The 27649-nt window shown below is 42.9% G+C and overlaps 1 protein-coding gene and 1 long non-coding RNA gene across 2 annotated transcripts in view; one reads left to right on the top strand and one right to left on the bottom strand.

Annotated features, from left to right (window-relative positions):
- The window catches only part of LOC127527042 (uncharacterized), a 216765-nt gene extending 211810 nt beyond the window's left edge, over positions 1–4955 (bottom strand). Inside the window, exon 1 of the long non-coding RNA XR_007934406.1 lies at positions 4890–4955. This is a non-coding gene — a long non-coding RNA (uncharacterized LOC127527042). The remainder of the gene's footprint in view (positions 1–4889) is intronic.
- LOC114647779 (ras-related protein Rap-1A) overlaps positions 1–27365 on the top strand; it is a 138617-nt gene extending 111252 nt beyond the window's left edge. Inside the window, exons 3-8 of the mRNA XM_028796409.2 lie at positions 4093–4161; positions 4255–4311; positions 8568–8708; positions 22877–23020; positions 23352–23470; positions 25270–27365. Coding sequence (XP_028652242.1) covers positions 4093–4161; positions 4255–4311; positions 8568–8708; positions 22877–23020; positions 23352–23441 — 501 coding nt within the window. The 3' untranslated portion in view covers positions 23442–23470; positions 25270–27365. The remainder of the gene's footprint in view (positions 1–4092; positions 4162–4254; positions 4312–8567; positions 8709–22876; positions 23021–23351; positions 23471–25269) is intronic.
- Positions 27366–27649: the final 284 nt, after the last annotated feature.

The raw sequence follows: 27649 nt of genomic DNA, 5'->3' as shown, positions 1-27649 counted from the left end.
TTTCGTTAGGGTAGAAGGAAAAATGGATGGGGCAAAATACCGTCAAATCCTTGAGGGAAAACCTGCTACCCTCTGCCAGAAAGTTGAAGATGGGCAGAATGTTCACCTTTCAACATGACAATGACCTGAAGCACACATTAAAATTGACCACACAATGGCTGAATGAGAAAAACGTGAATGTCCTCGTGTGGCCCAGTCAGAGCCCAGACCTAAATCACACTGAAAATCTGTGGAAAGATTTGAAGATAGCAGACCACCAACTCTCACCATCCAATGTGACCGAACTTGAACAGTTCTGTAAAGAAAAGTGGGCAAATATTACTCAATCTAGATGTGCAAAGCTGATAGAGAAGAATCCCAACAGACTCAAGGCTGTCATTAAAGCAAAAGGTGGTTCAAAAAAATATTGACATTTCTTGGCGATCCTTTATTAATCTCAGTATATATTGTTTTTGATTTTTTATCATTTTTCTGAACTGTAGCTGTGCTATCTTTCACTTGGATGTTATTGGTTGCATTGAGTTGAGTAAAGCTGGGAAGAAATATTTTTGTGTGTGTTTTCATTTATGGCTGTAAAGCAAAAAGAAATGGGAATATTTCAAAGGGGGGGATTCTTTTCTATATCCACTGTACATGGCATTTTAGAAATCGGTTTTCTATGAATAACCGGGTTATTGAGGCTCATGTAAACACAGGAATATTCGTAAGAGAGTGGGTCATGGTTAAAGTGCTGAAAGTTGATCAGATGTATAAGAAGTACTACGTAGCTAGCTAAGTCCTATTCTGTATGCACTGTTTGTTTGGGGGGCCACTATTACTAGTTCAGTGGAGCTTCTTACTCTCAAACATGTTACATACGATTGGCCATGAGTAAAATATTAGTGTTGTAGATGCTTTTCCTAATGACTTGGCTTTTATTGATAATCATTACAAAACACAATTTTAGTGTTTGGCCACCAGGTGGCGCACCAGATCCCCAAACCCGACACAGAAAGACACCAGGCACATGTCCAGCAACATACAGGCTTTATTTAGTGGTAAACACTTTTCAATCGTTCCCACCTGCTCAGCACAGTGCAGTAAAGCACAGCAATACACTGATGAGCCCCAGTGAGGGCGAAACACATGTTGTGTACTCTTTATATTACTTAGCAAATACTATATCATATTTAAAAATTATATACTGTATATGCACACATACTGTATATAAATATGTATTCATATAACTTGCATGAGGAAAAAAAAAGACTATATCATATTTAAAAATTATATACTGTATATGCACACATACTGTATATAAATATGTATTCATATAACTTGCATGAGGGAAAAAAAAAGAATCTGCCTTCACCGGTTTCCAACAGTATTCCTGTGTTCTTGTAGAAGAACTCGCTTTAAAGTAACTGTTAACATCCACCATACCAAATCACTGTATAATTTTGGGCACTTCAAGTGTTAAATTACATCATAATTTTCGTTTGCTTCAACCAAAATATTCAGTTTTTGTCATAACTTGCTTTATGCAATTCTGTAAACAGTCTAGTTGCTTGTGATTCAATTTTTTTTGCTGCTATTAAGCATATTTTGTAATAACACTGACCAAAGCTGCATACAGTACTCCAGATGTGGCTTCACAGTTGTGCTCAATCAGTACCCAGTGGCAAAGGATAAAGAGGATATTAGAATTTTTTGTAAATTTATTAGAAATAAAAACTGAAATCTCACGTTCACACAAGTCTGCTATTGCACTTGATATTTGGCACAACTGTATCCCATTCTGTTCATCACCAGTGATGTTTCTACACCTTGTTTGGAGTCCACCTATAATCAATAGTCAATTCAAATAACTGTACATAATTAGGAATGACATATATATATATATATATATATTCATTACATTTATATAGCGCTTTTCTCAGTACTCAAATACACCTGTCTAACAGCTGACAAAATGCAATCCATGAGGTTGAAGAAATTGTCTATACAGATTTTAGAGATTGGTTTGTATCGAGGCACAGATCTGGGGAAGGCAAAAATTTCTTTGCAGCATTGATGGTTCCCAAGAGCACAGTGGCCTTCATAATTGTAAAATGGCAGATGTTTGGAGCAATTGCAACTTTTTTCCTAGAGCAGGCTGCCCACACAAACTGTGCATTAGAGGAGAAGAGCCTTGGTGGACAAGAAACCCAATGTCACTCTGATTGAGCTCCAGAGAATCTTTGTGGAGATGTGAGAAACTTCTAGAAAGATAGCTATCACAACAACACTAGCACTAATCTGGGCTTTATGGCAGAGTGGTGAGACAACACAGGAAAGTCTGTGTGATGAAATAAAACTCAAACGAGAGTGATCAAGCGTTGGGGGAATGCCCTGTATAATGTTGGTGGATCCTGGATTCGTGACGGTCCAAGACAAAAACAGACATTGACAATCACAAAATGTGCCTCGCGGAAATACAATGACAAACAGGAAATGAAATCTTGACTGATATAATGATGATCGAGGGGGACGGATCTGACATCATAATCCGGAGACAGAAATTAAGTCCTCAAGAAGAGACCGGAAATTAATTCCTCAGGAAGGGACCAGAATTGAAGTAATCATTGGGAACTGGAATTGAAGTCATCTACTGGAGCCGGAACGGACTTGAACACGTGGACATTACGTAAGGTAGAACCGTTCATCTTCTGTTTTTTCTGTTGAGGAAGGGAAAAAGGTGTTAATACTCTGTTCCAGTCCCCCACCTTTTGTTCTTTCGTGCTCCATCGGGCCCTTTGGCTTCTGCAAAGACGTCGGTTCAACTCCAATTCACACCTTTGTAATCGAATGAAGTCCAGGGCTGAGATTAGTACAAGCTGCACTTTCATCCACTTAGTTTCTTGGCATTTGGTGAAGCTGGAGGTCTACCTCCCTTTTCAATTTACTGATTTAACAGGCCTGGTGTACCCCTAAAGCCTAGCACAATGGACAATGTCTACTTTGTCCTATACTTCTTGGTGCCTGCCTTGTGCATCCCTACTTGTCTTTTTAACCTTAGATGAAGCCATGAAAACTGCAACTGTCCATGATCAGTGTAAAACTGATGTCAAACCTCCAGCCACTCTCTTTGGAGATGTCATTGTGGAGAGATGAGCTGCTCAGCATATAAAGAAAATAGCAGCCTTCATGTTTGGTTGTAAAATAAAGTGTGCAAGAAAAACTAGTAGACCCGGCCACCATGGCTATAACAGTTTAACATTTATTTGATTGCATTTGGTATGTTTCTTGACCTTCATGGCTACATCTTGTTATTCTGCCTGTGCTTTATGGCATACAAAAAACTGATGGGCAATCTCAAACCTGAAGTGCTACACAGTAAGCACAGACCTTCATGGCAGCCAATCTGACAGCATCTCCTTTGAGCCAGTGATGAACGTGTTTGTGTTTTTAAAGGAGAAAAATAGTTTTCCAGAAAACAGTAGCCCAAGTCTTTGTTTTTCAGATCAGATTGTCCTCCCACATCACCAGAGACGTGCTAGTTGGGATGGTTGGGAGCAGGCGCTGATAGCGTGCTACTACACCCACCGCACGACAAGCCACCTGGATAAATGATGAGCTTTTCTTGATTTTCAGACAGTGAGTGCGGGTGTGTCCGTGAGTGGCACCCTGTCCAGGGACATTTCGTTTCTTGCGCTCAGTGCTGCCAGGCTGAGCTCTGTTCCCTCAGAACCCTGAACTGGATTAAGCAGGTTTGTGAATGTTGTGCAGTTTAAACCACATCACTCATTTGCTAAAACACCAGTGTCAGTGATGGGTACTAATTACTACTTCACTATTCATGCCAGTGTCGGCTCATTTGAAGTTCACTGTCGGAAAGAAATCTTCAGCTAAGAAGAGAACAGTGATCTCAGCATGACGCTCCTTTGTGAATTTATATGTGGGACCAAAATAAGATAATACATTAACCATGGGATCCAGTTAAGCAAGATGCTTATTTACATGAGGATTTTTGTATGAGGATAGCTGGATTTCCCGGAATTAAAACTTGCAGCAGTCACCCAACGCAATGCCAATTTATTGATATGCTCTCTCTCTTTTTGTTTCGTCTTGTAGACAGTCCAATTTGTACAGGGAATTTTTGTTGAAAAATATGATCCAACAATAGAAGATTCTTACAGAAAGGTAAGTCCGTGGTGATCTGAGCAAATCCTTTTAGGCAGTAATCTAAATCAGTCATGTCATTCTTAACAAAGCTTTTCATTTCTCTTGACATAGCAAGTGGAAGTTGATGGACAGCAATGCATGCTGGAAATTCTTGATACAGCAGGAACAGTAAGCGTTTTATTTATTTATTTATTTATTTATAAGCATTCTTTTTTTAGACTGGTAGGAGTGGATGCTTCTTCTCTGCTGGTGCACAACTAAGCAGAGATGTTGCTCACTTTTCTTTAACATTATTTCTAAGTGTCTGTTTAAGGGTGTTAAAATTGTCATTCAAATCCTCACCATCTGCAGAACTTCAGGCTCAACTCCAAATTCTGAAAAGAAAAACTGAACAGGTGAAGTCTCTGCCATGTCGGTGTCTTTTATTCTCCTTGTGGCGACTAACACCAGTGGAATTTGTCACTTCTCTTTATTGTCAGGCTTCTCTCTGTATTTCTGAATTGAGAATGGTCCAAACCTGAAAATGTTAATCGGTGTCCTGCAGATCCATCCATTATCCAACCCACTATATCCTAACACAGGGTCAAGGGGGTCTGCTTGAGCCAATTCCAGCCAACACAGGGTGCAAGGCAGAAAACAAATCCCGGGCAGGGTGCCAGCCCACCACACGACACACACACACACACCAAGCACACATTAGGGACAATTTAGGATCACCAATGCACCTAACCTGCATGTCTTTGGACTGTGGGAGGAAACCCACGCAGACATGGGGAGAACATGCAAACTCCACGCAGGGAGGACCCGGGAAGCGAACCTCAGGTCTCCTAACTTCGAGGCAGCAGCGCTACCACTGTGCCACCGTGCCACCCTCCTGCAGATCTTTTTTTGTTATTTTAAACAAATTTGGAGTAAGGTAAGGTGATGCTGCAGCTAACATTTTTTTACCAACTCTCGGCCATAAGGTCTACTTCTGTTGGGCCTATTTGACACACCTTCTCTGTATCTTTAGAACTTTACAAACATTTTTGACAAGATCAGGCCATCCAGACCAACTAATCTCAATAGTCCTTTCCAGTTAATTCCTCCAAAACATCATGAAGTCGAGTTTTTGAATGCCCCTAGAGTCCTACTGTCCACTACACCACTTGGTTACTTATTCCATATGTCTGATTCTCAGGGTGAAAACAAGCTTCCTATTATCTGTGCAATATTTACCCTCAACAAGTTTCCAACTATGTCCCTATGTTCTTGTTGAGCTCAATTTAAAGTAAGATCCTGGATTCACTGTGCTAATTCCTTTAAACACATCATATCACCCCTTAATCTCAGTTTGCTTTTCTCCCGACTTTTTCTTGCACGGCTTGGTCGTTTTTTTTTTTTTGTAGCCCGGGGACCAAAACTGAACACAATACTCCAGATGAGGCCTCACCAGTGTTTCATAAACCCTACGCATAATCTCCTTGGACTTGTACTCCACACTTAAGGGCGCTATATAACATAACATTCTGTTAACCTTCTTAATGGCTTCTCCACACTGCCTGGAGATTGATAGTAACAAATCAACTACGACTCCTGGGTACTTTTTTATAAGGAATGTTTTCAACATTTCTGCTTCCATCTTGTAATCCTTGTATTAAATTTCAACTCCCACCTCGTTTAGTTTGATGCCCAGCGTCTCAGATCGTGTCCTTTTGTTGCTTCCTGCATGTTAGTTGAATGCAACTTTTCTTATTAGACCCCAGGCTGACTGTTCCCTAAAACACCCGATTTTATTTTTTTTTTTTAATTATTGAAAACATTTAACTTTGGGACACAATCTTGTTTTGCAAATGCATACATACTATACTTCATTTGATAAGTCCTGTTTCCTTCTGCAGTTTAAAGACCTTAAGTTACCTGACAAACCTGAGTAGGTTTGATAGGATTGACTGCAAATGTGTATTGTGTGTCCTGTGATGGACTGGCGCTCCTTCCACCCTGGTGTGTGATGATGTATGGGCTCTGGCTCCTCAAGTAACTGGCTACACATAGCAGGGTTCTCCCGGTCTGGAATTCAAATGGCAAAGTTGCTTCAGAGTACAGTGGAACCTCGGTTCACGATCATCTTGGTACACGTACAAATCGGTTTACGACCAAAAAGTTTGCCAAACTTTTGCCTCGGTTCACGACCACACACTCGGTATACGAACAAGCCAGTTTCCCTTTCGGTTTGACATGTTTAGTCTCTTCTTGTGCATTTCCTGTGCTGCGAGCAAGAGAGAGAGCGAGAGAGTGCACTACACACACACACACACACCACGAGAGAGAGACAGACGCACACACACAGGCAGCGCGAGAGAGAGCTGGACGCATAAGGTAGGAAGGAAGTTAAAGAATGCACTGGGCTTGATTTTGTTTTCACTTCTGTTTACAGTGATCGGTTCATAGCGTGCATTGTTGCAATGTTACTTTTCTTGGTGGTTTATTAAATTACGGATTTTTTCAAATGTTCATTTTTTTTCCCTGTGCTTAAAACTCATTTAAAAAAAAAAAAGTGTTTTTAGCCAGTGGTTGGTAGCGCTATAGCGCGAACTATTGCAGTGTTATTTTTCTCTGTTGTTCAAGGTTTTCTCAGTGTTATTCAATGTTTTTACATTTAGTTTACTATTGCGCTGTGCATTCTATGGTTTAAGTAACTATATTTGTGCTTAAAAACTTAAAAAAAAAAAAAATATATTTACATACAGTTCGTATGGTCTGGAACGGATTAATTGTATTTACATACAATCCTATGGGGGAAATTGCTGCGGTTCACGACCAAATCTGAGCTTTGGAACGAATTATGGTCGTGAACCGAGGCTCCACTGTATATCCAAAGTAGAATTTTACATCATAAAGCAGAAAATAAGAGAAAAACTATACATAAACTTGAAATTCTCCAAATATTGACAAACAAAACACAAAAGCATCCATCCATCCAGTATCCAACCCGCTGAATCCGAACACAGGGTCACGGGGGTCTGCTGGAGCCAATCCCAGCCAACACAGGGCACAAGGCAGGAACCAATCCCGGGCAGGGTGCCAACCCACTGCAGAAACACAAAAGCAGTGACTTTGAATATACAGTTGTGTAAACAATGTAAGTACATGCCATGAAATGTTTCTTTTTTTAAGCCATATATGGAGATATCAGTATTTGGTCCTCATTTAAACAGTATCTTTACATACAGGTGATGTATTGGGATGGGGGGAATAAGAATTTGACTATGCAATATTCAATGAAAAAAATGTATTTATTTAAAGAACTTGTAAAAACACAAATTTCCCCCTGGAAACAAATAGTTTTATCTATCTGTCTGTCTGTCTATCTATCCAGTATCTCTCTCTCTCTCATATGAATGCAGGCAATGTAAGCCTGGCCATTAAACTAATACCTGGTATTGCCCAAACCATCCTGCCCCCACCCCAGGCAGAAACCTCGACAAGGTGTTTCCTATAACTGTCCATGTGTCAACTTGCTGTATTTTTACAAAAAAAGAAAAGTCATGACTGTGCGTGTTTTATTTCCTGTCTATTCATGGTATCTCTTACTCATTTTCTCACCTTGCTGACACCACAAATAAGCGCACAGTTCAATTCTCTGAATGGTAGCTCAGAGTGCCTACACAATTTTACAACCACGATTCCATGGCAGGAACACACTTTACATCATCTGCCCCACTTCTTCTTATCTTGTCACTTTTTTTTTTTTGTCTCACTCCCTCTGGTCTCCTTAGCTCCCTTTCCATCGTTTATTCCACTTCACCTCATTTGTCTTAAGACTTCTGCGTACCACTTTTCACTATGAACAGTCCCATGGATCCAGAGGTATTCTCTGAAATTCCAAAACCGCTAATTCTCCCTGGCCTCTGGAGGAATCTGCTCCATGAGCTCTGCTTTATTTAGAACGAATGGTGAAAATTATTGCCTTTGAGGTTATCTGCCGAAGCCTCTAACTTGGATTAGAGTATTAGAACAATTGTGGCGAGAACAGGCCATTCAACCCAACAAAGCTACTTTCCAAAAGTAACATCAGGCTGAGTTTTTAACGTCCCTAAATTTCCACTTCCTACCACACTATTTGGTCACTTAATCTTTGCATCTGTAGTTCTCTGTGTGAAGAAAAACCTAACATTTGTGTGAAATATGCCTTTAACAAGTCCCCGTGTGTGTCCCTGTGTTCATGTTGATGAAATGATTTTGGCCTCCTTAGTGTTATGTTTACCAAAGGAAAAAATGAGTCAAATACGTTTTTTTCAACAAGGAAGAAAAACTTTATTAAATGTAAAAGAAACAAGTGCTGTAAAAACTCCGTTCATTTTCCTGTGGTTGTTAAGACCTCCCGTATGTATCCACCATGCTAACCAATGTCTCCCTTTTCTTTCTTTCTTTCTCCCTGATAGGAGCAATTTACAGCAATGAGAGACCTGTACATGAAAAATGGGCAGGGGTTTGCGTTAGTATATTCTATTACAGCACAGTCAACATTTAATGACCTCCAGGACTTGAGAGAACAAATCCTCCGGGTGAAGGACACAGAAGATGTAAGTGCAACCCAGCAGAAGAAACTAAGGGGGGCTATGAGTAGAGGAAAAGTAACAGGCATGCAGACCCCAAGCTTGACTGATGAGCAGTGTGGCAGCTGGTATGGCATGAAATTAAAGAGCAGATGGTACCTTTCATGGCGCACCCCTCCATATTTTAGTAAAGCCTATTGTTAGAGCGTTTTGGTGATAAAGTGATTTAAAAAGAGAGAAAACAATGATTTTTTTAACCCTTTGGACCCTGCCCTCCCCAGCAATTTTGAACTATTCTGAAAACCAAGTGTTTTGAATTATAAAATTAAAATGTTATTACACTACATTGCCAAAAGTATTGGCATGCCCACCTTTACACACACATGAACTTTAATGACATCCCATTCTTAATACATAGGCTGCAATAAGGAGTCGGCCCACCATTTGCAGCTCTAACATCTTCTGGGAAGGCTTTCCCAGAAGGTGTAGGGTGAGTGTGTTTATGGGAATTTGGGACCAGGAGAGCATTTGTGAGGTCAGGCAACTGATGTTGGATGAGTAGGCCTGGCACGCTCGCAGTCTCCGCTCTAATTCTTCCCAAAGGTGTTCTGTCGGGTTGAGGTCAGTCAGGGCTCTCTCTGTGCAAGCCACTCATGTTCTTCCACACCAAACTCGCTCCTCCATTTCTTTACAGACCTTGCTTTGTGCACTGGTGTGTGTGCAGTCATGTTGCCATCACCAAACTGTTCCTACAAAGTTGTCCAAAATTGTATGCTGTAGCATTAAGAGTTCCTTTCACTGGAACTGAGGGGGCAAGCCCAACCCCACACCATAATCCCCCCTCCACCAAACTTTCCACTTGGCTCAATGCAGTCAGGTGAGTCCCGTTCTCCAGGCCAGACTCATCCATTGGATTGCGTGATTCGTCACTCCAGAGGTCACGTCTGCATTGCTCTCGTGAGTCCAGTGGCGGGCGGTGGGCTTTACACCACTGCATCCAACGCGTTGCATTGCACATGGTGATGTCAGGCTTGGCTGCAGCTGCTCGGCCATGGAGACCCATTCCATGAAGCTGTCTCTCTCTTGAGCTTTTGGGGGGGTCTGTAACTATTGACTCTGCTGAAAGTTGGCGACTTGTGCCCACCTCCGCATGAGCTGTCCTCGCTCTGTGATTTGACATGGCCTACCACCTCATGGCTGACTTGCTGCTGTTCCAAATTGCTTCCACTTTATTATAACACCACCAACAGTTGACCGTGGAATATTTAGTAGTGAGGAAATTTCACAAATGGACTTATTGCATTATCATATGATGGTAAGCCACAATGTTATAACAACAGATTGATACTGTAGAACAGCATTTCTCAACCTATAAGTATTTGTGACCCGAGTTTTCATAAGTTTTAATCTCACCCCCCTAACGTTTTTTTGAAACCCTAATAAAATTTATTCCAATATTTTTTTGCTTCCGATACACCGCTACAAGTTTAAAATTTCCCTACGAATAGCGAAATTACGCCACATATGGCAACATTCGTGCCCCCTTTTTTGTTACTTCGAGGGGCGCGCCCCACAGTTTGAGAACCGCTGCTGTAGAACAAGCCGTATCGCTGTCAGTCTTGGTTTTCGTAATTTTTTTTACCATCCGTTATAAGGACCTAATACCAAAACTGCATATTTGAGTGATTTGCTTCAAAACAGTTTTCAGTGCCAGAAGCAATGCACAAGAAGACCACACGTGATTTTCACTGTCTTCCTATCGATTGCCTCACGTCTTTTCTGTTTTCAACTCCCTCTGGCATGCTGCTGCCCGCTCCAGGGACAGTGGCAGGTTTGGAGTTTGCCTGCACTTGTCACACCATAATGCGCACGTCCTAATGTGAGTTCACGGTGGGTAAAGGCACTTCCCATGGAGCAGGAGGGCAAAATCTGTCATGGCCTGCTTGGACTTCTGGGCACACACCAAGCCTCGATCTTTTTGAGTTAATCTTGCTAAACTACAGCTGAAATCCATTCGGTTTTCTTCTTTAAATCTTAGAGAAAAAACAAACTGACCTGCAGTAGTGTAACAAGACAGCGGTATGTTAAGTGTGTATTCTCATTTAGAGAAGGCCGATATTCCAGCCAGCCGGGTTAGGATGGCAGAGCCGTGTAGCGGCCTTTCAAGAATCAAGGTGAGTAACAGTAGTGTACGCGTAGGCCGTTATTCACTCCAGCAGGGTTATGACGACAGATAGGAGGGCCGTTATACTGGCCATTCTGGTATATACCACTATGTGGCTGGTGGTTGCTGGGTTCAAAGGGTTAAACCGTCTTTCCAGGTAAGCTGCCTCTGTAAGACTTGCTACGAGGTGTTATTTTTTTACGCCTTCATCACGTTCTGTTTTTTAACTTGCCATTTTTCTTGTTTTTAAACCTGTCCTCTTTTCCACTTCACCTAACCCTCATTGTGCGCAGGGTTGTGTAGTGATACTAACTTGATCCCATCTTCCAGATGACTTTTCAGATGATTTGTACTTTTTTTTTTTTTTTTTGCATTGCCTGAGAGTTGTTTATTCGAACCCGGCCCATTTCCCCATAGCTGAGACCAATGCGGTCCCAAAGTTTTGCTCTCTTAGTGCAGCTCCCTTGAGCCTCCCGCAATGTGACAGCCGAGGTGGCTGCTGGCCAATGTTGCTTAACTCGGTTGCCTTCTTTTTGCTTGCAGATGGTCATATAGGTAAGGAAAAAGCTCTCTTTGCCCCCATTTTTATTTATCTCTTTATTTATTTTGCCTTCTCTGTTGTTGCAGTCTTTTGCCACACTCTGCTAGTGACCATTCAACATGCGCTGCACTCTTCCAGCACTCCCATCTACATCTAAAAAAACTCTCTGCTCATTTCCATCTGGCCACTTTCCTGCACAACTTTGCTTGAATTGGTGACCGCTGGGTCCCTTGCCTTTCCTCCAGTTTGTCTTGCACTTGCATCCTCTGAGTTCTGCTGTCACTAGGATTTCTGATGGCTTTATCTGCTGAGCACCTCTAGTTTGTCACCCACCTTCTGAGTGCCCGTTCTGCAGTCAGCTGCTTCTATTACTAGAAACTCTCTTTGGGGGGATGCCATTACCTGATATTATTTGCAATAAGTGGAGAATGTTTGTTGGGGTCCCATTACATCCTGTTTGTAATAATAATAATAATATTGTAATAATATAGCGCTTTTCTCACTACTCAAAGTGCCTAGACAGAGGGGAACCATTTCAACCACAATGATTGTGCAGCACCCACTTGAATGATGCAACAGCAGCCATTATTGCGCCAGTATACTCACCGCACATTACCTATGTGGTGGTGAAGTTGTGAGAGAGACAAGGGGATGATTAGGGGACCAGAATGACTAGTCCATGGAAGGTAATTTAGCCAGGACATCGGGTTACACACTACTGTTTTCAAAAGATCCCTGGGGGTCTTTAATGACCACAGAGAGTCAAACATGACAAACATGGTGGAGGCTCACAAATATTTTGGAGTTGCTTTGCTACCTCTGGCACTGGATGCCTTGACTTTGTTGATGGCATCATGAAATCTGAAGACTTCTAAAGAGCTTTGGAGAGCCATGTAGGGCCCAGTGTCTATAAGAAAGCTGGGTCTCCATGAGAGGTCATGGGTCGTCCAGCAAGACGGTGACTGAAAGCATACTTCAAAAAGCATCCATAAATGGTTGAAGACAAAATGCTGGAGAGTTTTGACGTGGCTAGCAATGAGTCCTGATAGTTACACAAAACAGTTGTTGTTTCCAAAAGGTGTTACACTAAATATTAAGTTGTGGGTTCCGATCATTTTGCCCAGTCCATTTCTTGAGTTCTGTATGGAATGAGATCAGATTTGACTTCTTTTTTCTTTTGTCCTCTGCTTTTTTGTGTTGTTCAAAAGCAAACAAAGGAAATTAAAGGCACGTCAAGACCAAAGCATATGCAGTTGCAACAATTTTCTGAAAGAGGTGCAAGGGGGGGCCAAGGTTTTTGACCCTGCGTTAACAGTAAATTGCTAAACCTTACATTACCACACATACAGCTGGTAAAACATGGCATAAAACAAACTGAGACAATGCCACGTTCATTGCAACTGAGATAAAATAAGCTTCTGGTAGGACCACCGTCTGCTATACTGAGAGAGTCACAGCCATATGAAAAGGTAAGTACTTGTACCCCATGAAATGTTTTTTTTTTTTTTTTTTAAATATATGTGGACATATCAAGATTTGATCCTTGTTTAAACAATATCTCTAGATCAGGGGTCTCCAATTCATCGCTCGCGAGCTACCGGTAGCTCACCAAAGGGTTAATGAATCCAAAATAAATTTGAAAACTTGATTAGGCAAATTAGGGGTGGGCGATCTTTCTAAAAAATCATATCACGATCCTTTTAACACAGAATCATGATCTACAATCTGACTTGTGATCTATCTTTTCAGTGTGGTATACACTTGAGAGAATATCCGGTCTCAGACTCGTCAAGACCTAAGTAACACTTTATTTTAAATATCAAACAAAGTTGAATTCAGTTGTTCTCTCGTTCGCTAGCTAAGCGGACTTAAGGGCCATGCCCCGAAGCTGGCGAGTGAGTGAGGAAGTTCCCGCCCCTCGGCCCACTTGAGTCTTTCTCGGATTTGCGCTAATAAATCGGAACTACAAGTGAACTCTGATGCATAGCGAAATGAGAGAAGTCGCAAAATCAAACGAAATGTTCAAGCAAATTATAGAAAAATTAACAAACTAAATCTGTGAAATAGTTCTCTCGTTAAAAGCGGACAGACATACAGACAGAGAGACATTGGATATTATATATTATATATACAGTGGTGCCTCAGTTTGCGAGCGTAATTCAAGTTTGCGAGTGCTTGTAATCCAAAGCACTCGTATATCAATGCAAATCTCCCCATAAGAAATAATCAAAACTCGGATGATTCGTTCCACAGCCCAAAAATATTCATATAAAAATGATTAATACAAAATATAAAGTAAAGTAAAAATACATAAAACAAATTAACCTGCACTTTACCTTTGAAAAGAATTGTGGCTGGTGTGAAGGAGGAAGAGGAAGGTTATTGTGTAGGACGACTTTCACTCTAACTAACGGAATCCCTGCTAACTGTTGGCTCACTGGAATCTTCTTCTTTTTTTGAGACTTTAACAAGGAATCTCTCCAACACAAAATAAAAAAAAAAATGCTTTACGCACTGTAAGGGTTTCTAAACTCTTGTGGGATTTCCCACCAACAGGACAACACACGGAAGAGTGTCCCAAAGCACCCGCAGGCTCCCAGCGCTGTAGCATTTCACCATAAAAGTGAATCAGAAAAGATTGCTGTCGCTGTATAAGCGCCTACCGCTGATGGGTGATGCAAGGAACATTATAAATGCAGGGCACAGGATTACTTGGCCACTAACCTGGCCATGACCCTGCCTGACTGCTGTGTCTGTGTACAGGAGAGCAGCAGATCCCACTACAATAAATAACCGTGCTGTTCCTATTTCATGCTGAATAAAGTTGGCTTTGCTAAAGGACTGAGACTCAGCCTCGTGTTTTGGGGTACAAGACAGGGACTCGCACGCCACAGCACACACACGTGGTCACCATGCTATAGTAGACAGTATACGCTCATACTGATATTGAGTATATGAGTGAGCCACGCCGACTGAGAAAGAGCATGGGACATGATTACCCACAATCCCACGGCGAGAGAGAAGAACCGTTGGCTCAGCTGTGAATACGTGAAGCTTGGCCGACAAAGCGTAGACGTACTACTCATATTGCAAAACCTCGCTCATTTATCAAGTTAAAATGTATTAAAAATTTTTGCTTCTCTTGCAAAACACTCACAAGACCAGGTTACTCGCAATCCAAGATTTTACTGTATTAGTAAATTACATCTTGCCTGAAGAAGGGGCCTGAGTTGCCTCGAAAGCTTGCACATTGTAATCTTTTTAGTTAGCCAATAAAAGGTGTCATTTTGCTTGGCTTTTCTCTACATTCATAATGGCTAACACGGTACAACACTCTAGTACTACTGTATTAGTATAAACTTTCAAAATAATGTTCAGTTAAAGTCTTTACAGCATTCTCCGCATTTCTGGAGCTTAGTAGAGCCAGATAACTATAAGAATCTTCACCAAGCAGCTCTGAAAATGTCGGCTTTGTTTGGGTCTCCATACCTCTGAGTCTGACATGAATGTCATGAAATCAAAGTTCAGAACAAGACTGACAGACGGACATTGAAATGACTCCAGGAGAGTGAACCTCAGTGGCTCCACTCCACCAGACACCGGCCTCTCTTGTTGAGTCATCTGACTGACTAAAAAAACACCTGTGAATAAAGTGACATGTGACAAAATGACAAATGAAGAAGTCAGATCTGTGGATTTGGAATTGCATTGTTTTGTTTTGACAGCATTCATGTTTTAATCCAATAGTGTGAGATACACTAGGAAATGCATACAGACATACAAAATGCACTTGCAGGTGAACTCAATATTGTTTTGTGATATTTTAATGCAAAATGTGAGTTGTGGACACCAACATTTTGTAAATGTGCAGGCAAAACAAGCTTATTCAGTTTGTTTGGGTTGAAATAAGCTATGAGAATAAACGTTAGAAAACATGAGTAGCTCTCGGCCATTTTCATTTTGTAAAAGTAGCTCTCAGGGGAAAAAAGGTTGGAGACCCCTGGTATAGATAAAGGTGATGTAACTGAAAAGAAAAGAAAAAAATGATTTTGTAATAATGTATTTGATGAAAAATGAAGAGATATACCATTCCCATCTGTGTTAAGAGTAAGGGCACCCTTGGCTCTGGTAGCTGCCATTACCCCCTCAAGTCGGTGTCTCCCCTCACTTTCTAGCAGTTCTTGCCCTTGACTGGTGCAAGTTGTCCAGAAAAGAGAAAATCAAGAATTACAGAAATGTCTGCTAATGCACCCCTTAGAGCAGAAACAAGCCACAAAATTAATGAACGGGTTTAATTAACGACAAGAATTGGCACCTCATTAAGCAGCTGGTTGGAGTGAAATTGTTTGTGGAGTTTGAGGCCCTGGCTTAGGTGGTCTTTTGTTGGCTCACTCGCTTCACATTTCATTTCTGTTTGGGTGCCATTTAAGGAAAGTAATGAAGCAATTCAGAGGAACGAGGAAGAAATTCTGGGGAACAAATCTTAAAAAAGCAATTCAATTAAAATGAATTCATAAGAAGTTAATTAGCAGCACAAACGGGTCACTCGTTAAAAAGAGGGTTAGAATGAAAACCTGCAGCCATGGTGGTCCTCCAGGACCAGACTTGGCGACGCCTGGTCCAGATCACATTGTTCTAGAAGTCCTGGTCTTTGCATGGGTGTTCATTTAGTGTTTCCCTGATGTTCTTTTTGGACAGCAAAGATTTCCTCCTGGCTGCCCCTCCAATGTAGTTGTCATTTCTAATGGTAAACTCGTGCATTGTGACATAAGCAGTGGCAAGAGCTACAGTACCTGGAGGTCCCTTGATACAATTGTGGAGTTCTGGAGAACTCTTTGAGCATCTTGCTTTCCACTCTCAAACTGAATTTGCTAGCCTGGTCTGGACAAGTTGACAGTTGTTTGAAATATTCTCAACTTGTACTATACAATGGTTGATTTCCAGTTTTTCAGAGATCTTTTAAAATGCCTTCCCGGACTCCTAGGCATCTAGAACCTTCTTTTTTGAAAGATTCAGAGACCTTTTTGATCTTGACATGGTGATAAAACACAATTTGATAACAAAAGAGCAGACCAAACAAAACGTCTTATTTAAACCATGCTACCATGCTTCCCATGGGCTCACCACCTATGGGAGGGGCCAAGGAGGTCGGGTGCAGTGTGAGTTGGGTGGTGGCCGAAGACGGGGACCTTGGCGGTCCGATCCTCAGCTACAGAAGCTGGCTCTTGGGACGTGGAATGTCACCTCTCTGAAGGGGAAGGAGCCTGAGCTTGTGCGTGAGGTTGAGAGGTTCCGGCTAGATATAGTCGGACTCACTTCGACTCACAGCTTGGACTCTGGAACCAATCTCCTTGAGAGGGGCTGGACTCTCTACCACTCTGGAGTTGCCCACGGTGAGAGGCGCCGAGCGGGTGTGGGTATACTTATTGCCCCCCGACTTGGAGCCTGTACATTGGGGTTTACCCCAGTAGACGAGAGGGTAGCCTCCCTTCGCCTTCAGGTGGGGGGACGGGTCCTAACTGTTGTTTGTGCGTATGCACCAAACAGCAGTTCGGAGTACTCACCCTTTTTGGAGTCCCTGGAGGGGGTGCTAGAGGGCATACCTTCTGGGGACTCCCTCGTTCTGCTGGGAGACTTCAATGCTCACGTGGGCAATGACAGTGAGACCTGGAAGGGCGTGATTGGGAGGAATGGCCCCCCCGATCTGAACCCGAGCAGTGTTTTGTTATTGGACTTCTGTGCTCGTCACGGATTGTCCATAACGAACACCATGTTCAAGCATAGGGGTGTTCATATGTGCACTTGGCACCAGGACACCCTAGGCCTCAGTTCGATGATCGACTTTGTGGTCGTGTCGTCGGACTTGCAGCCACATGTCTTGGACACTCGGGTGAAGAGAGTGGCGGAGCTGTCAACTGATCACCACCTGGTGGTGAGTTGGCTTCGATGGTGGGGGAGGATGCCGGTCAGGCGTGGTAGGCCCAAACGTGTTGTGAGGGTCTGCTGGGAACGTCTGGCAGAGCCCCCTGTCAGAAGTAGCTTCAACTCCCACCTCCGGCAGAACTTCGACCACTTCCCGAGGGAGGTGGGGGACATTGAGTCCGAATGGGCCATGTTCCGTGCCTCTATTGTTGAGGCAGCTGACCGGAGCTGTGGCCGTAAGGTGGTCGGTGCCTGTCGTGGCGGCAATCCCCGAACCCGTTGGTGGACACCGGCGGTGAAGGATGCCGTCAAGCTGAAGAAGGAGTCCTACAGGACCCTTTTGTCCTGTGGGACCCTGGAGGCAGCTGATAGGTACCGGCAGGCCAAGCGGAATGCGGCTTTGGTGGTTGCTGAGGCAAAAACTCGGGCGTGGGAGGAGTTTGGGGAGGCCATGGAGAACGACTTTCGGACGGCTTCGAGGAGATTCTGGTCCACCATCCGGCGAAGCAGTGCAGTGTCAACACTGTATATGGTGGGGATGGTGCGCTGCTGACCTCGACTCGGGACGTTGTGGGTCGGTGGGGGGGAGTACTTCGAAGACCTCCTCAATCCCATTAACATGCCTTCCAATGAGGAAGCAGAGCCTGGGGACTCAGAGGTGGGCTCCCCCATCTCTGGGACTGAGGTCACCGAGGTGGGCAAAAAACTCCTTGGTGGCAGGGCCCCGGGGGTGGATGAGATACGCCCGGAGTTCCTCAAGGCTCTGGATGTTGTAGGACTGTCTTGGTTGACACGTCTCTGCAACATCGCATGGACATCAGGGACAGTGCCTCTGGATTGGCAGACCGGGGTGGTGGTCCCCCTCTTTAAGAAGGGGGATCGGAGGGTGTGTTCCAACTACAGAGGGATCACACTCCTCAGCCTCCCTGGAAAAGTCTATTCAGGGGTCCTGGAGAGGAGGGTCCGTCGGATAGTCGAGCCTCGGATTCAGGAGGAACAGTGTGGTTTTCGTCCTGGTCGCGGAACAGTGGACCAGCTCTACACCCTTAGCAGGGTCCTGGAGGGTGCATGGGAGTTTGCCCAACCAGTCTACATGTGTTTTGTGGACTTGGAAAAGGCATTCGACCGTGTCCCTCGGGGAATCCTGTGGGGGGGTACTCCGAGAGTATGGGGTACCGGCCCCCCTGATAAGGGCTGTTCGGTCCCTGTACGATCGGTGCCAGAGCTTGGTCCGCATTGCCGGCAGTAAGTCGAACCCGTTTCCAGTGAGAGTTGGACTCCGCCAGGGCTGTCCTTTGTCACCGATTCTGTTCATAACTTTTATGGACAGAATTTCTAGGCGCAGCCAGGGCGTTGAGGGGGTCCGGTTTGGTGGGCTCAGGATTGGGTCACTGCTTTTTGCAGATGATGTTGTCCTGTTTGCTTCATCAGGCCGTGATCTTCAGCTCTCTCTGGATCGGTTCACAGCCGAGTGTGAAGCGGCTGGGATGAGAATCAGCACCTCCAAATCCGAGACCATGGTCCTCAGCCGGAAAAGGGTGGAGTGCCCTCTCAGGGTTGGGAGCGAGATCCTGCCCCAAGTGGAGGAGTTCAAGTATCTTGGGGTCTTGTTCACGAGTGAGGGAAGAATGGAGCGTGAGATCGACAGGCGGATCGGTGCGGCATCCGCAGTAATGCGGGCGCTGCATCGGTCAGTCGTGGTGAAAAAGGAGCTGAGCCGCAAGGCGAAGCTCTCAATTTACCAGTCAATCTATGTTCCTACCCTCACCTATGGTCATGAACTATGGACAGTGACCGAAAGAACGAGATCGCGAATACAAGTGGCTGAAATGAGTTTCCTCCGCAGGGTGTCTGGGCTTTCCCTTAAAGATAGGGTGAGAAGCTCAGTCATCCGGGAGGGGCTCAGAGTAGAGCCACTGCTCCTCCGCATTGAGAGGAGTCAGATGAAGTGGCTCGGGCATCTGATCAGGATGCCTCCTGGACGCCTCCCTGGTGAGGTGTTCCGGGCACGTCTAACCGGGAGGAGGCCCCGGGGAAGACCCAGGACACGTTGGAGGGACTATGTCTCTCGACTGGCCTGGGAACGCCTTGGGATTCTCCCGGAAGAGCAAGAAGTAGTGGCCGGGGAGAGGGAAGTCTGGGCATCTCTGCTCAAGCTGCTGCCCCTGCGACCCGACCTCGGATAAGCGGGAGACAATGGATGGATGGATGGGACATTTTATGCAGATACTAGCTGTGCCATCTAAGTCACCAACGTAGACCTTGGCATTAAATTTGCAGTGCAGTGAGGCCTTCTTGTTGCTGTGTCTCTGTTACATACCATTTGGCACAGGATTTGTAAACATTGTGGTTATGCTTTTGATGCGCCATCTGTTGGATAATAATAATAATTCTTTGCATTTATTAAGTGCTTTTCTCACTACTCAAAGCACTCAGCAATTGCAGGTTAAGGGCCTTGCTTAAAGGCCCAACAGAGCAGAGCCCCTTTTGGCATTTACGGGATTCAAACTGGCAACCTTCTGATTGCCAGTGCAGATCCCTAGCCTCAGAGCCACCACCCCGCCTGGATAGCAGAGACATAGCAACTTGACGGACACACAGACCGCTTGTCTTTTTATTAAGGTGGATTATTTGAAACCAGTGAATGTTGCATGTTCCCTGTTTTTCAGTGTGAATTTCTGGGAAACGCTTTGAGCATGGGAAAGGTATAATATAAATGTATTATTATTATTTATTTGTTTTTTTTTTAATTTATTTAAATTTTATTGTCATCATTCCATACAAATAGATCAATTTTTACAAAAAATAGGATTGAAAACAAATCAACCCTCACCCCTGAGAAAGAGAGCATGGACAACTGGGTAAAACTTAAAGCTTGTAAAAATAAATAAATTGATGAGTTTAATAGGCAGGTAAAGATAAATGGAGAAGAAAAAGAAATAGGAAGAGAATCTGCTTCCTCAGTGCTTTAAGAGCTTATTCTAAAATATTATTGATTAGATCCTGCCAGGTTTTGAAGAAGTTCTGCAGATCCTCTGAGAATTTGATTTTTTCCCAATTTCAAATAATATAAAACATCAGTTACCCACTGATTTAAGAGGAGAGTTAGGATTCTTCCAGTTTAGCAAGATAAGTCTGCGTGCCAATAGTGTAGTGAAGGCAATTACAGTTTGTCCTTCTCCACTGTAAGCCCCTCTGTGAGCCCACCAAACACAGCTGTTAATGTGTTAGGAGGGATTGTGACCACAAGGCTATCTGATAGGCATTTTAAAATTTTGGTCGAGAATGATGTTAATTTGGTGCAGGCCCAAAACATGTGACCCAGTGAGGCTGGAGCTCGATTGCAACATTCGCAGGTTGGATCTTTCCCTGGAAACATTTTGGACATTTTTAAGCGAGACAGATGTGCTCGGTATATAATTTTGAGTTGAATAATGTGCTTTGCGCATATGGAGCTCGAGTGAATTCTCTGCATTGCTACCTTCCACTCCTTTTCTGATATGTTGAGTGAGAGATCCTTTTCCCATTGTCCTCTTGGATCTTTGAAAGGGAAGGACTGTAAAATAATTTTATATATTGCAGAAATGCTATCTCAGTCCTCGAAACTGAGCAATATTTTTTCCAGCATAGAGGAAGATGCGAAATGAGAAAAATTGGGCAGGTTCTGTTTGACAAAGTTTCTAATTTGAAGGTAGTGAAAGAAATGTGTTGCTGGAAAGTTAAATTTGGAATGTAATTGTTCGTAGGATGCAAAGATGTTGTCTATGTACAGATCTCTAAGTGATTTAATCTCGAAAGTTTTCCAGATATTAAAAACTGCATATGTTTGTGAGGGTTGAAAAAGGTGGTTCTCGTGCAGAGGTGCCACGGATAAAAGATTCTCCATCTTAAAAAGCTTCCTACATTGGTTCCATCTGAGCGAGTGAAGCACAACTGGGTTATTAGTATATTTCTAATACCTTGCATTTATTGGGGCACAAAGCAGGGAATATAAAGAAGTACTGCAGGATTTTACTTCTATTGCGGACCAAGCCTGTTTATGTTCATCTATTTCTGTCCATGTCCAGGTTTTTATAGCTTGTATGTTTGCTGCCCAGTAATAAAACTGAAAGTTAGATAGAGCTATGCCACCTTCTGCCTTCGGTCTTTGTAGGGTCGCTCTTTGGATACGTAGATGTTTTAAATTCCAAATAAATAAGGTTATGGTTGAATCTAATTGCTTAAAAAATGATTTATTGATGTATATTGGAATGTTTTGAAATAAAAAGAGAAGCTTCGGAAGGATATTCATCTTAAGATTCTCTTTAATAATGCATTAGTCATTTGCACTTGATCCAAATTTAGACATTTGTGGTAGTGATAAAAGTAAAGGTGTACTTAACCTCTTTCCATATATGAAATTTGCATTTATACTTGTTTAAATAATAATACAATGGACAACTACATGGTAATTGTGGCCTGATATTTGTTATATTATGTCACCTTTATCTGCTTATAAAGATGAAATGAAAATGAGATCTTAATATTTCCACATACAGTATGTTAACAGTAATGCACATTTCAAGGGGTGTGCTAATAAGATGAGATCCCAGTTCTCCTGATGTATCTGGTGTCTTCATTCCACTGGCTCAAGTTGTAACTTGGAAGTAGTGGCATTAAGAAGAAAACCGGAATAGAGAGGGGCAGAACAGATGCATCATGGGAAGGGTTTTGGGGTGCATCTTAACTTGAAGCATCATCACCAGTGATGGATGAAAACATTCATTGCAAGAGTCTGCAGGTTTAGGTAGTGCGGTCGTTCGAGCGGCAAAAGCACACAAAATAAAAAGTTCAGACCAACCCAGTTGTTTAAATCAACAAAACAATTACTTAATGACCGATAATGGTAAAGGAATGTCTCAACAAACATATGGCCTCCTCCTGGCTGTTCCCAAAGGGTCTTCAGGTCTTAGGTTATTGGAGCTCCACCTTGCAGTTTGCCCAGTGACGTCTCCTTGCGTTGTTCTCTGGCTTTATAGTGCACTGACCGGGAGGGGTGGAGTCCGTTTCCGTCAGGGGGCATCTTCTCAATATTTTTTTTTAGTGATCGTGCCCTCTTTCACCCCAGGGTGGTATTCCTGACCGTGGATGAGCCCAGAAGGTGATCTTCAAACACGTATGTGCGACAGTAGTAAGCACTCTCAAATTTTCCATGATAGGGTCTGTTCCTACTCAACGTTCAGAGAAGATCAACAACATAACCTTTTTAATACTTTCCATGGTAAAACTAATTAAAAATTATTAAAACATTTTTTAAGCTGGATATGTTTTTTTTATTACAGGTGTAGCTATGCTAAATAGATTGTATTTATGAAATATGCCATAAGTATGAAAAGTTCTTTCCATGTTAAACACTCATGTTTGCAGTCTCTGGGGTGTTTTGTCCATCTTAACTTCTAGATCTTAAGGGGGAAAGCCATACATGTATCTGATTTTTTCATAAACTTCACGACACCCCCCCAGGTTACCTGTGGGCTTGACAAACACTTTGCCTCCATTTTTTGAAATGTCCTTGTCAATTACTCGTAGGTTCCCATGATCCTGGTTGGCAACAAATGTGACTTGGAGGACGAGAGAGTTGTGGGAAAAGAGCAGGGTCAGAACCTTGCCAGACAGTGGAACAACTGTGCCTTTTTAGAGTCGTCTGCAAAGTCGAAGATCAACGTTAATGAGGTGAGTGGGGATGCTGGGCTAAAGGGGTCTCAAGTGACATCAGGCTGCTTGCTAATGTTAAAGAGAGAAAGAAGCGGGCAAACGCAAGCTTTGGTTTTTCTTTTGGGTCACACTATTAAGATGCGGGGACCAGCGCAGGCTCCATTGCCCTTCATCGACTACACGACAGAGGATCTCATCTCCAGTAGCCTCACAGTAAAAGACTCTGTCAGCCGCGGGGGCTTCATCTTGTGTAACTTGGGATATACGGCCCAGTGGTGATTTGACCGTGTCATGTGACCAGTCATCCATTGTCACTTCCAACTTCAACCTGCTTTGTTTTCCATTACAGATTTTCTATGACCTGGTCAGACAGATAAATAGAAAAACGCCAGTGGAAAAGAAGAAGACTAAAAAGAAAAATTCATGCTTGCTTCTCTAAAACCGTAGCTTGCAGCAGCTCTGAGCCAGGTGAGTATGCTCTGTGACCGTCAAGATAAACTTTATTAGTACCCAGGGGAGACTTACATACATACAGTAGCAGGAACGTTTAAAAAAAAAAAAACACGAAAGACTAAAAGAGCAAATACAGGGTGGTCCGGATCTAATTATGCAATTTTCATTACGCTATAACTTATTAAGTTTATTACATAGAGAATTCACAAAAAATTCTTTTTGTTGCCCTGCATTCGTTTATTGCAAGATATTTTCAAAGAATTCTTTTGTCTTGCTTTGTTTTCCTGCATTGCATTAAAAGTTGCAAAGTTCGATCTGGACCACCCTAGACACTCAATGGTCACTTTATTAGGTACACCTCGCTAGTACCCGGTTGGACCCCCTTTTGCCTTCAGAACTGTCATAATTCTTCATGGCATAGATTCAAGAAGGTGCTGGAAACATTCCGGAGGGATTTTGCTCCAAAGTGACATATCCATATTGTCAGCTGCTCATCCTTGATGCAAATCTCCCACTCCACCACATCCCAGAGGTGATCTAATGGATTGAGATCTGGTGATTGTGGGGGGCCTTTTGAGTGCAGTGAACTCCTTGTCATGGTTTGTGACGTGGTGGGTTATCCTACTGGAAGAAGCCATCAGAAGATTGGGGACACTGCGGTCAGAAAGGAATGGACATGGTCAGCAGCAATACTCGGGTAGGCTGTGGCATTTAAGTGATGCTCAGTTAGTACTAAGGGGCCCAAAGTGTGCCAAGAAAGTATCCCCTCACCATTACACTACCAGCCTGATCCATCGATACAAGGCAGAAGGGATCCCAGCTTTCATGTTGTTGACACCAAGTTCTGACCCTGCGATCCAAATGTCACAGCAGAAATTGAGACTCGTCAAACCAGGCGACGTTTTTCCAACCTTCTGTTGTCCAATTTTGGTGAGCCCATGTGAATTGTAGCCTCAGTTGCCTGTTCTTAGCTAACTGGAGTGGCACCCGGTGGGGTCTCCTGCCGTTGTAACCCATCGGATGTGCTGTGTGTTCAGAGCTGCTCTTCTGCACACCTCGGTTGTTACTTGAGTTCCTGTTGCCTTTCTATCAGCTCACACCAGTCTGACCATTCTCCTCTGACCTCTGGCATCAACAAGGCCCAGAGAACTGCCACTCACTGGATATTTTCCCCTTTTTTGGATCATTCTCTGTAAACCCTTAGAGCGGTGGTGGGCAACGTTTTTTCACACTACGGCCACTGACGACTGCTTTAACTCGATCAAGGCCGCACCATTATGAAGTCATTAACAACATATATAGGCATGCTTTTATTAATTATTTATTATTAAACTTTATACTGACCCCAAAGTGTGTAAAAATAATCCATAACACAAATTCTGTAATTTTCAATGACTTTTTTGAGTCTGTCTGTTCGCGAAAATCTACAGTGCGCGTGCACTCTTATCTGCAGTAAATATCTAGCTTGACTGCTATTGGCATAACTTGCATTCAGTTTGGCTGTATTTCGTTAGCTGTCATTGACCGTTCCGTCAGGTATCTTCGTTTACGTTGTTTGTTTCGTTGGAACATTTTTGACTAGTGTGGACAAGCTAAAAGGCCGCAGTCACTTGTTTCACTGATACCTTCATGCGACCTCGAAGGCCGCACTTGCCCACCTCTGCTTTAGAGATTATTATTAATAAACAAGGCAGAGATTGGCATCCCCCTGGGGGGGTTAATATCAGACAGGATATACTGTGACATCTAATTTGTGAAAGATGAGTTTGAAAGTGAAAAGTGTTTTTGACTTCTTCATTTTTTTCTCTTCACAGAATGCAGAAATGAAGAACTGTTGCCTAATTGGAAAGTGCCAGCATTCCAGTTCTAGAAAGAAAAAAAAAATAAAAACAAAAAACAATTGCATTTCGGAGAAATCATGAATCGAAGAACAGCCACACCACAAATTCACCCAGATTTAAGGAAAGCAGCTTTGTGTTACTATTATTGTTTTTTTTTTATTGTATTTTCTGTCACTTTGGCAAGGACTTCCGGTTCTGGATGATGATGACGACGACGGTTCGCACTCTACAGTCCCAGGTTTTGGTCCCTGTCCCCAGGTCAGCATCACTTCTTGGCAGAAAACAGACAACAGTGTTTTCAACCTTTGCAATAGTAATGAAAAAGATGTGAAATTATTTTATTTGAACTTAGCTGTTTAATTATATGGGGGGGGAAAATAATAACAAAGCATGGGTGCATTTCAATAGATTCTCAGTGTTGCAAGTGAAATCAATTTTTTGACTAAACTAGACCCCACCACCTCACCCGCCTGCCCCATGACCGATTTTCCTTGCATCCTGACAATCCCACATTAATAATTTATAAAATTGTAGTTATTATTTTTTTTCTCTTTTGTTCTTCATTGGTTTCATTGCATTTATTTTTCTAACACCTCATCCACCAGTCCAAATGTCGCCCCCCGGTGGTTAAGAGTGGCGCATTTTGAATTCTCATTATACAGTGGAACCTCTAGATACGAGTTTAATTCGTTCCAGCACTGAGCTTGTATAGCGAATTTCTCGTATCTAGAACAAACTTCCCCATTGAAAATAATGGAAATCCAGTTAATCCGTTCCGCACCCCAAATATATTAACATAAAAATCAATTTTCCTAACAAATAACACTGATAAATTATATATACTGTAGTCTACCTTTAATAAATAACACTGGTAAATAATATAACTGATTATTAAAAGAATCAAAACAGGTGTCCAAAGTGCAGTAGAGCATTCAATACATCTTTAAATAAATAATCCTTAAAACAGTTGTGAAGTGGAGGTTTAAAATACACAAGAATAACAATCCTTTAACACGAGGTTAAAACGTCAAAAGGATGCAGTCTTTAAAAAACAGATGACAATCCCCGGTGCTTCTTCTCTGTTAGCGTCTCACCTGCGGGCTCTGCAACAGGCGAGACACTCTTAATGCAGCTGACCTTCTCTACACCGTCCTGCTTCAGCTGTTTGGCTCGCCTGTTCAGCTACACGCGAGCCTGCGCTCGCTCTTCCGCACCGACTTACTGCGCCCGCCTGCCTGCTGCAACCTCCGTTCTCCCCCTTAACCGGCTCGCGCTTATCTATATATGCGGGGAGGACATGGCAGCTGCAGCCCATCAGCCACAGGAACAATCATGGATGTGGGCAGTTTCCCACCTGTGCACTTAAGTGAGAAACGCAGACACCGCAGATCGCGGCTTGCAACTGCTACCACGCCCCCTTTGCTAAGCCGCGAGCTATACCCACAGCCTGGGTCGTGGCTCGTTACGCGAGCCAATGCTCGCATTTAGATCTGAAATTTTCGCTCATACTTTCCTCGTATTTTGAATTTCTCGTATACAGAGGTGATCGTATCTCGAGGTTCCACTGTATTACTATACTCATTTAGATTTTTTTTTTCCTCACTTGTATTACTTCTTCAAACAGAAAGATGAATGCCAGCATTTTTATTTTATTTTATTATTTTTCACTTTTATTTCCGGTGAGTTCCCAGACTCTCATCCGACTGCATTCTAGATCCCCCGCCCACCATCCCCTTGCCCCCCGTGGTTAACTTTAACTTGTTTAGTTTCCAGTGACTTCGTTTTATACTTTGAAGTTCCAGGATTTCATTACTTCTGTGTTTACCCATAACATGTTCAAATTAAAATGTTTTGTGCATAATGCTTTGGAAAAAAAAATGGGTCTTTTATAGAAAAGGAGGGGAAAAAAGTTATAAAAAAGAGGGGTTAAGTAGAGCCCCCCTACTGATTTCTATGTCTAAAAGCTAAAATATATTATACTAAACCAACTCTAATATTGCTTCATGTGTTTTACTGTCATTTGATTAATTTCCAGCTTTTATGAACAATTAAATTTTAGTACATTTTCATTGTTTTGCACTGCTTTCGTCTCTGTTTCATTAAAGTGGCTCAGACAGCCAGACCCGAAAGTGAACGACGGTGACAGAACTGAATGGTGCTGAGGGGTACGGGCTGGAGTAGAAAGTCATAGCAGCTGCCCACCTCTGTGGGTATCCACAAAGGTAAAGAGTGAGGCCAGTTGGCCATGGCGTTTCACTGTTAAAGACAACATTAAAACATCACGATATTAGAACACGCTAGATGACAATAGGCCACTCAGCCGCACAAAGCTCACCAGTCCTCTCCGTGTAAT

Source organism: Erpetoichthys calabaricus, chromosome 3 (assembly GCF_900747795.2).
Source record: "Erpetoichthys calabaricus chromosome 3, fErpCal1.3, whole genome shotgun sequence".
NCBI lineage: Eukaryota > Metazoa > Chordata > Cladistia > Polypteriformes > Polypteridae > Erpetoichthys > Erpetoichthys calabaricus.
The sequence above is the reverse complement of the archived record's forward strand: the minus strand, read 5'-3'. Positions and strand labels throughout refer to the sequence as shown.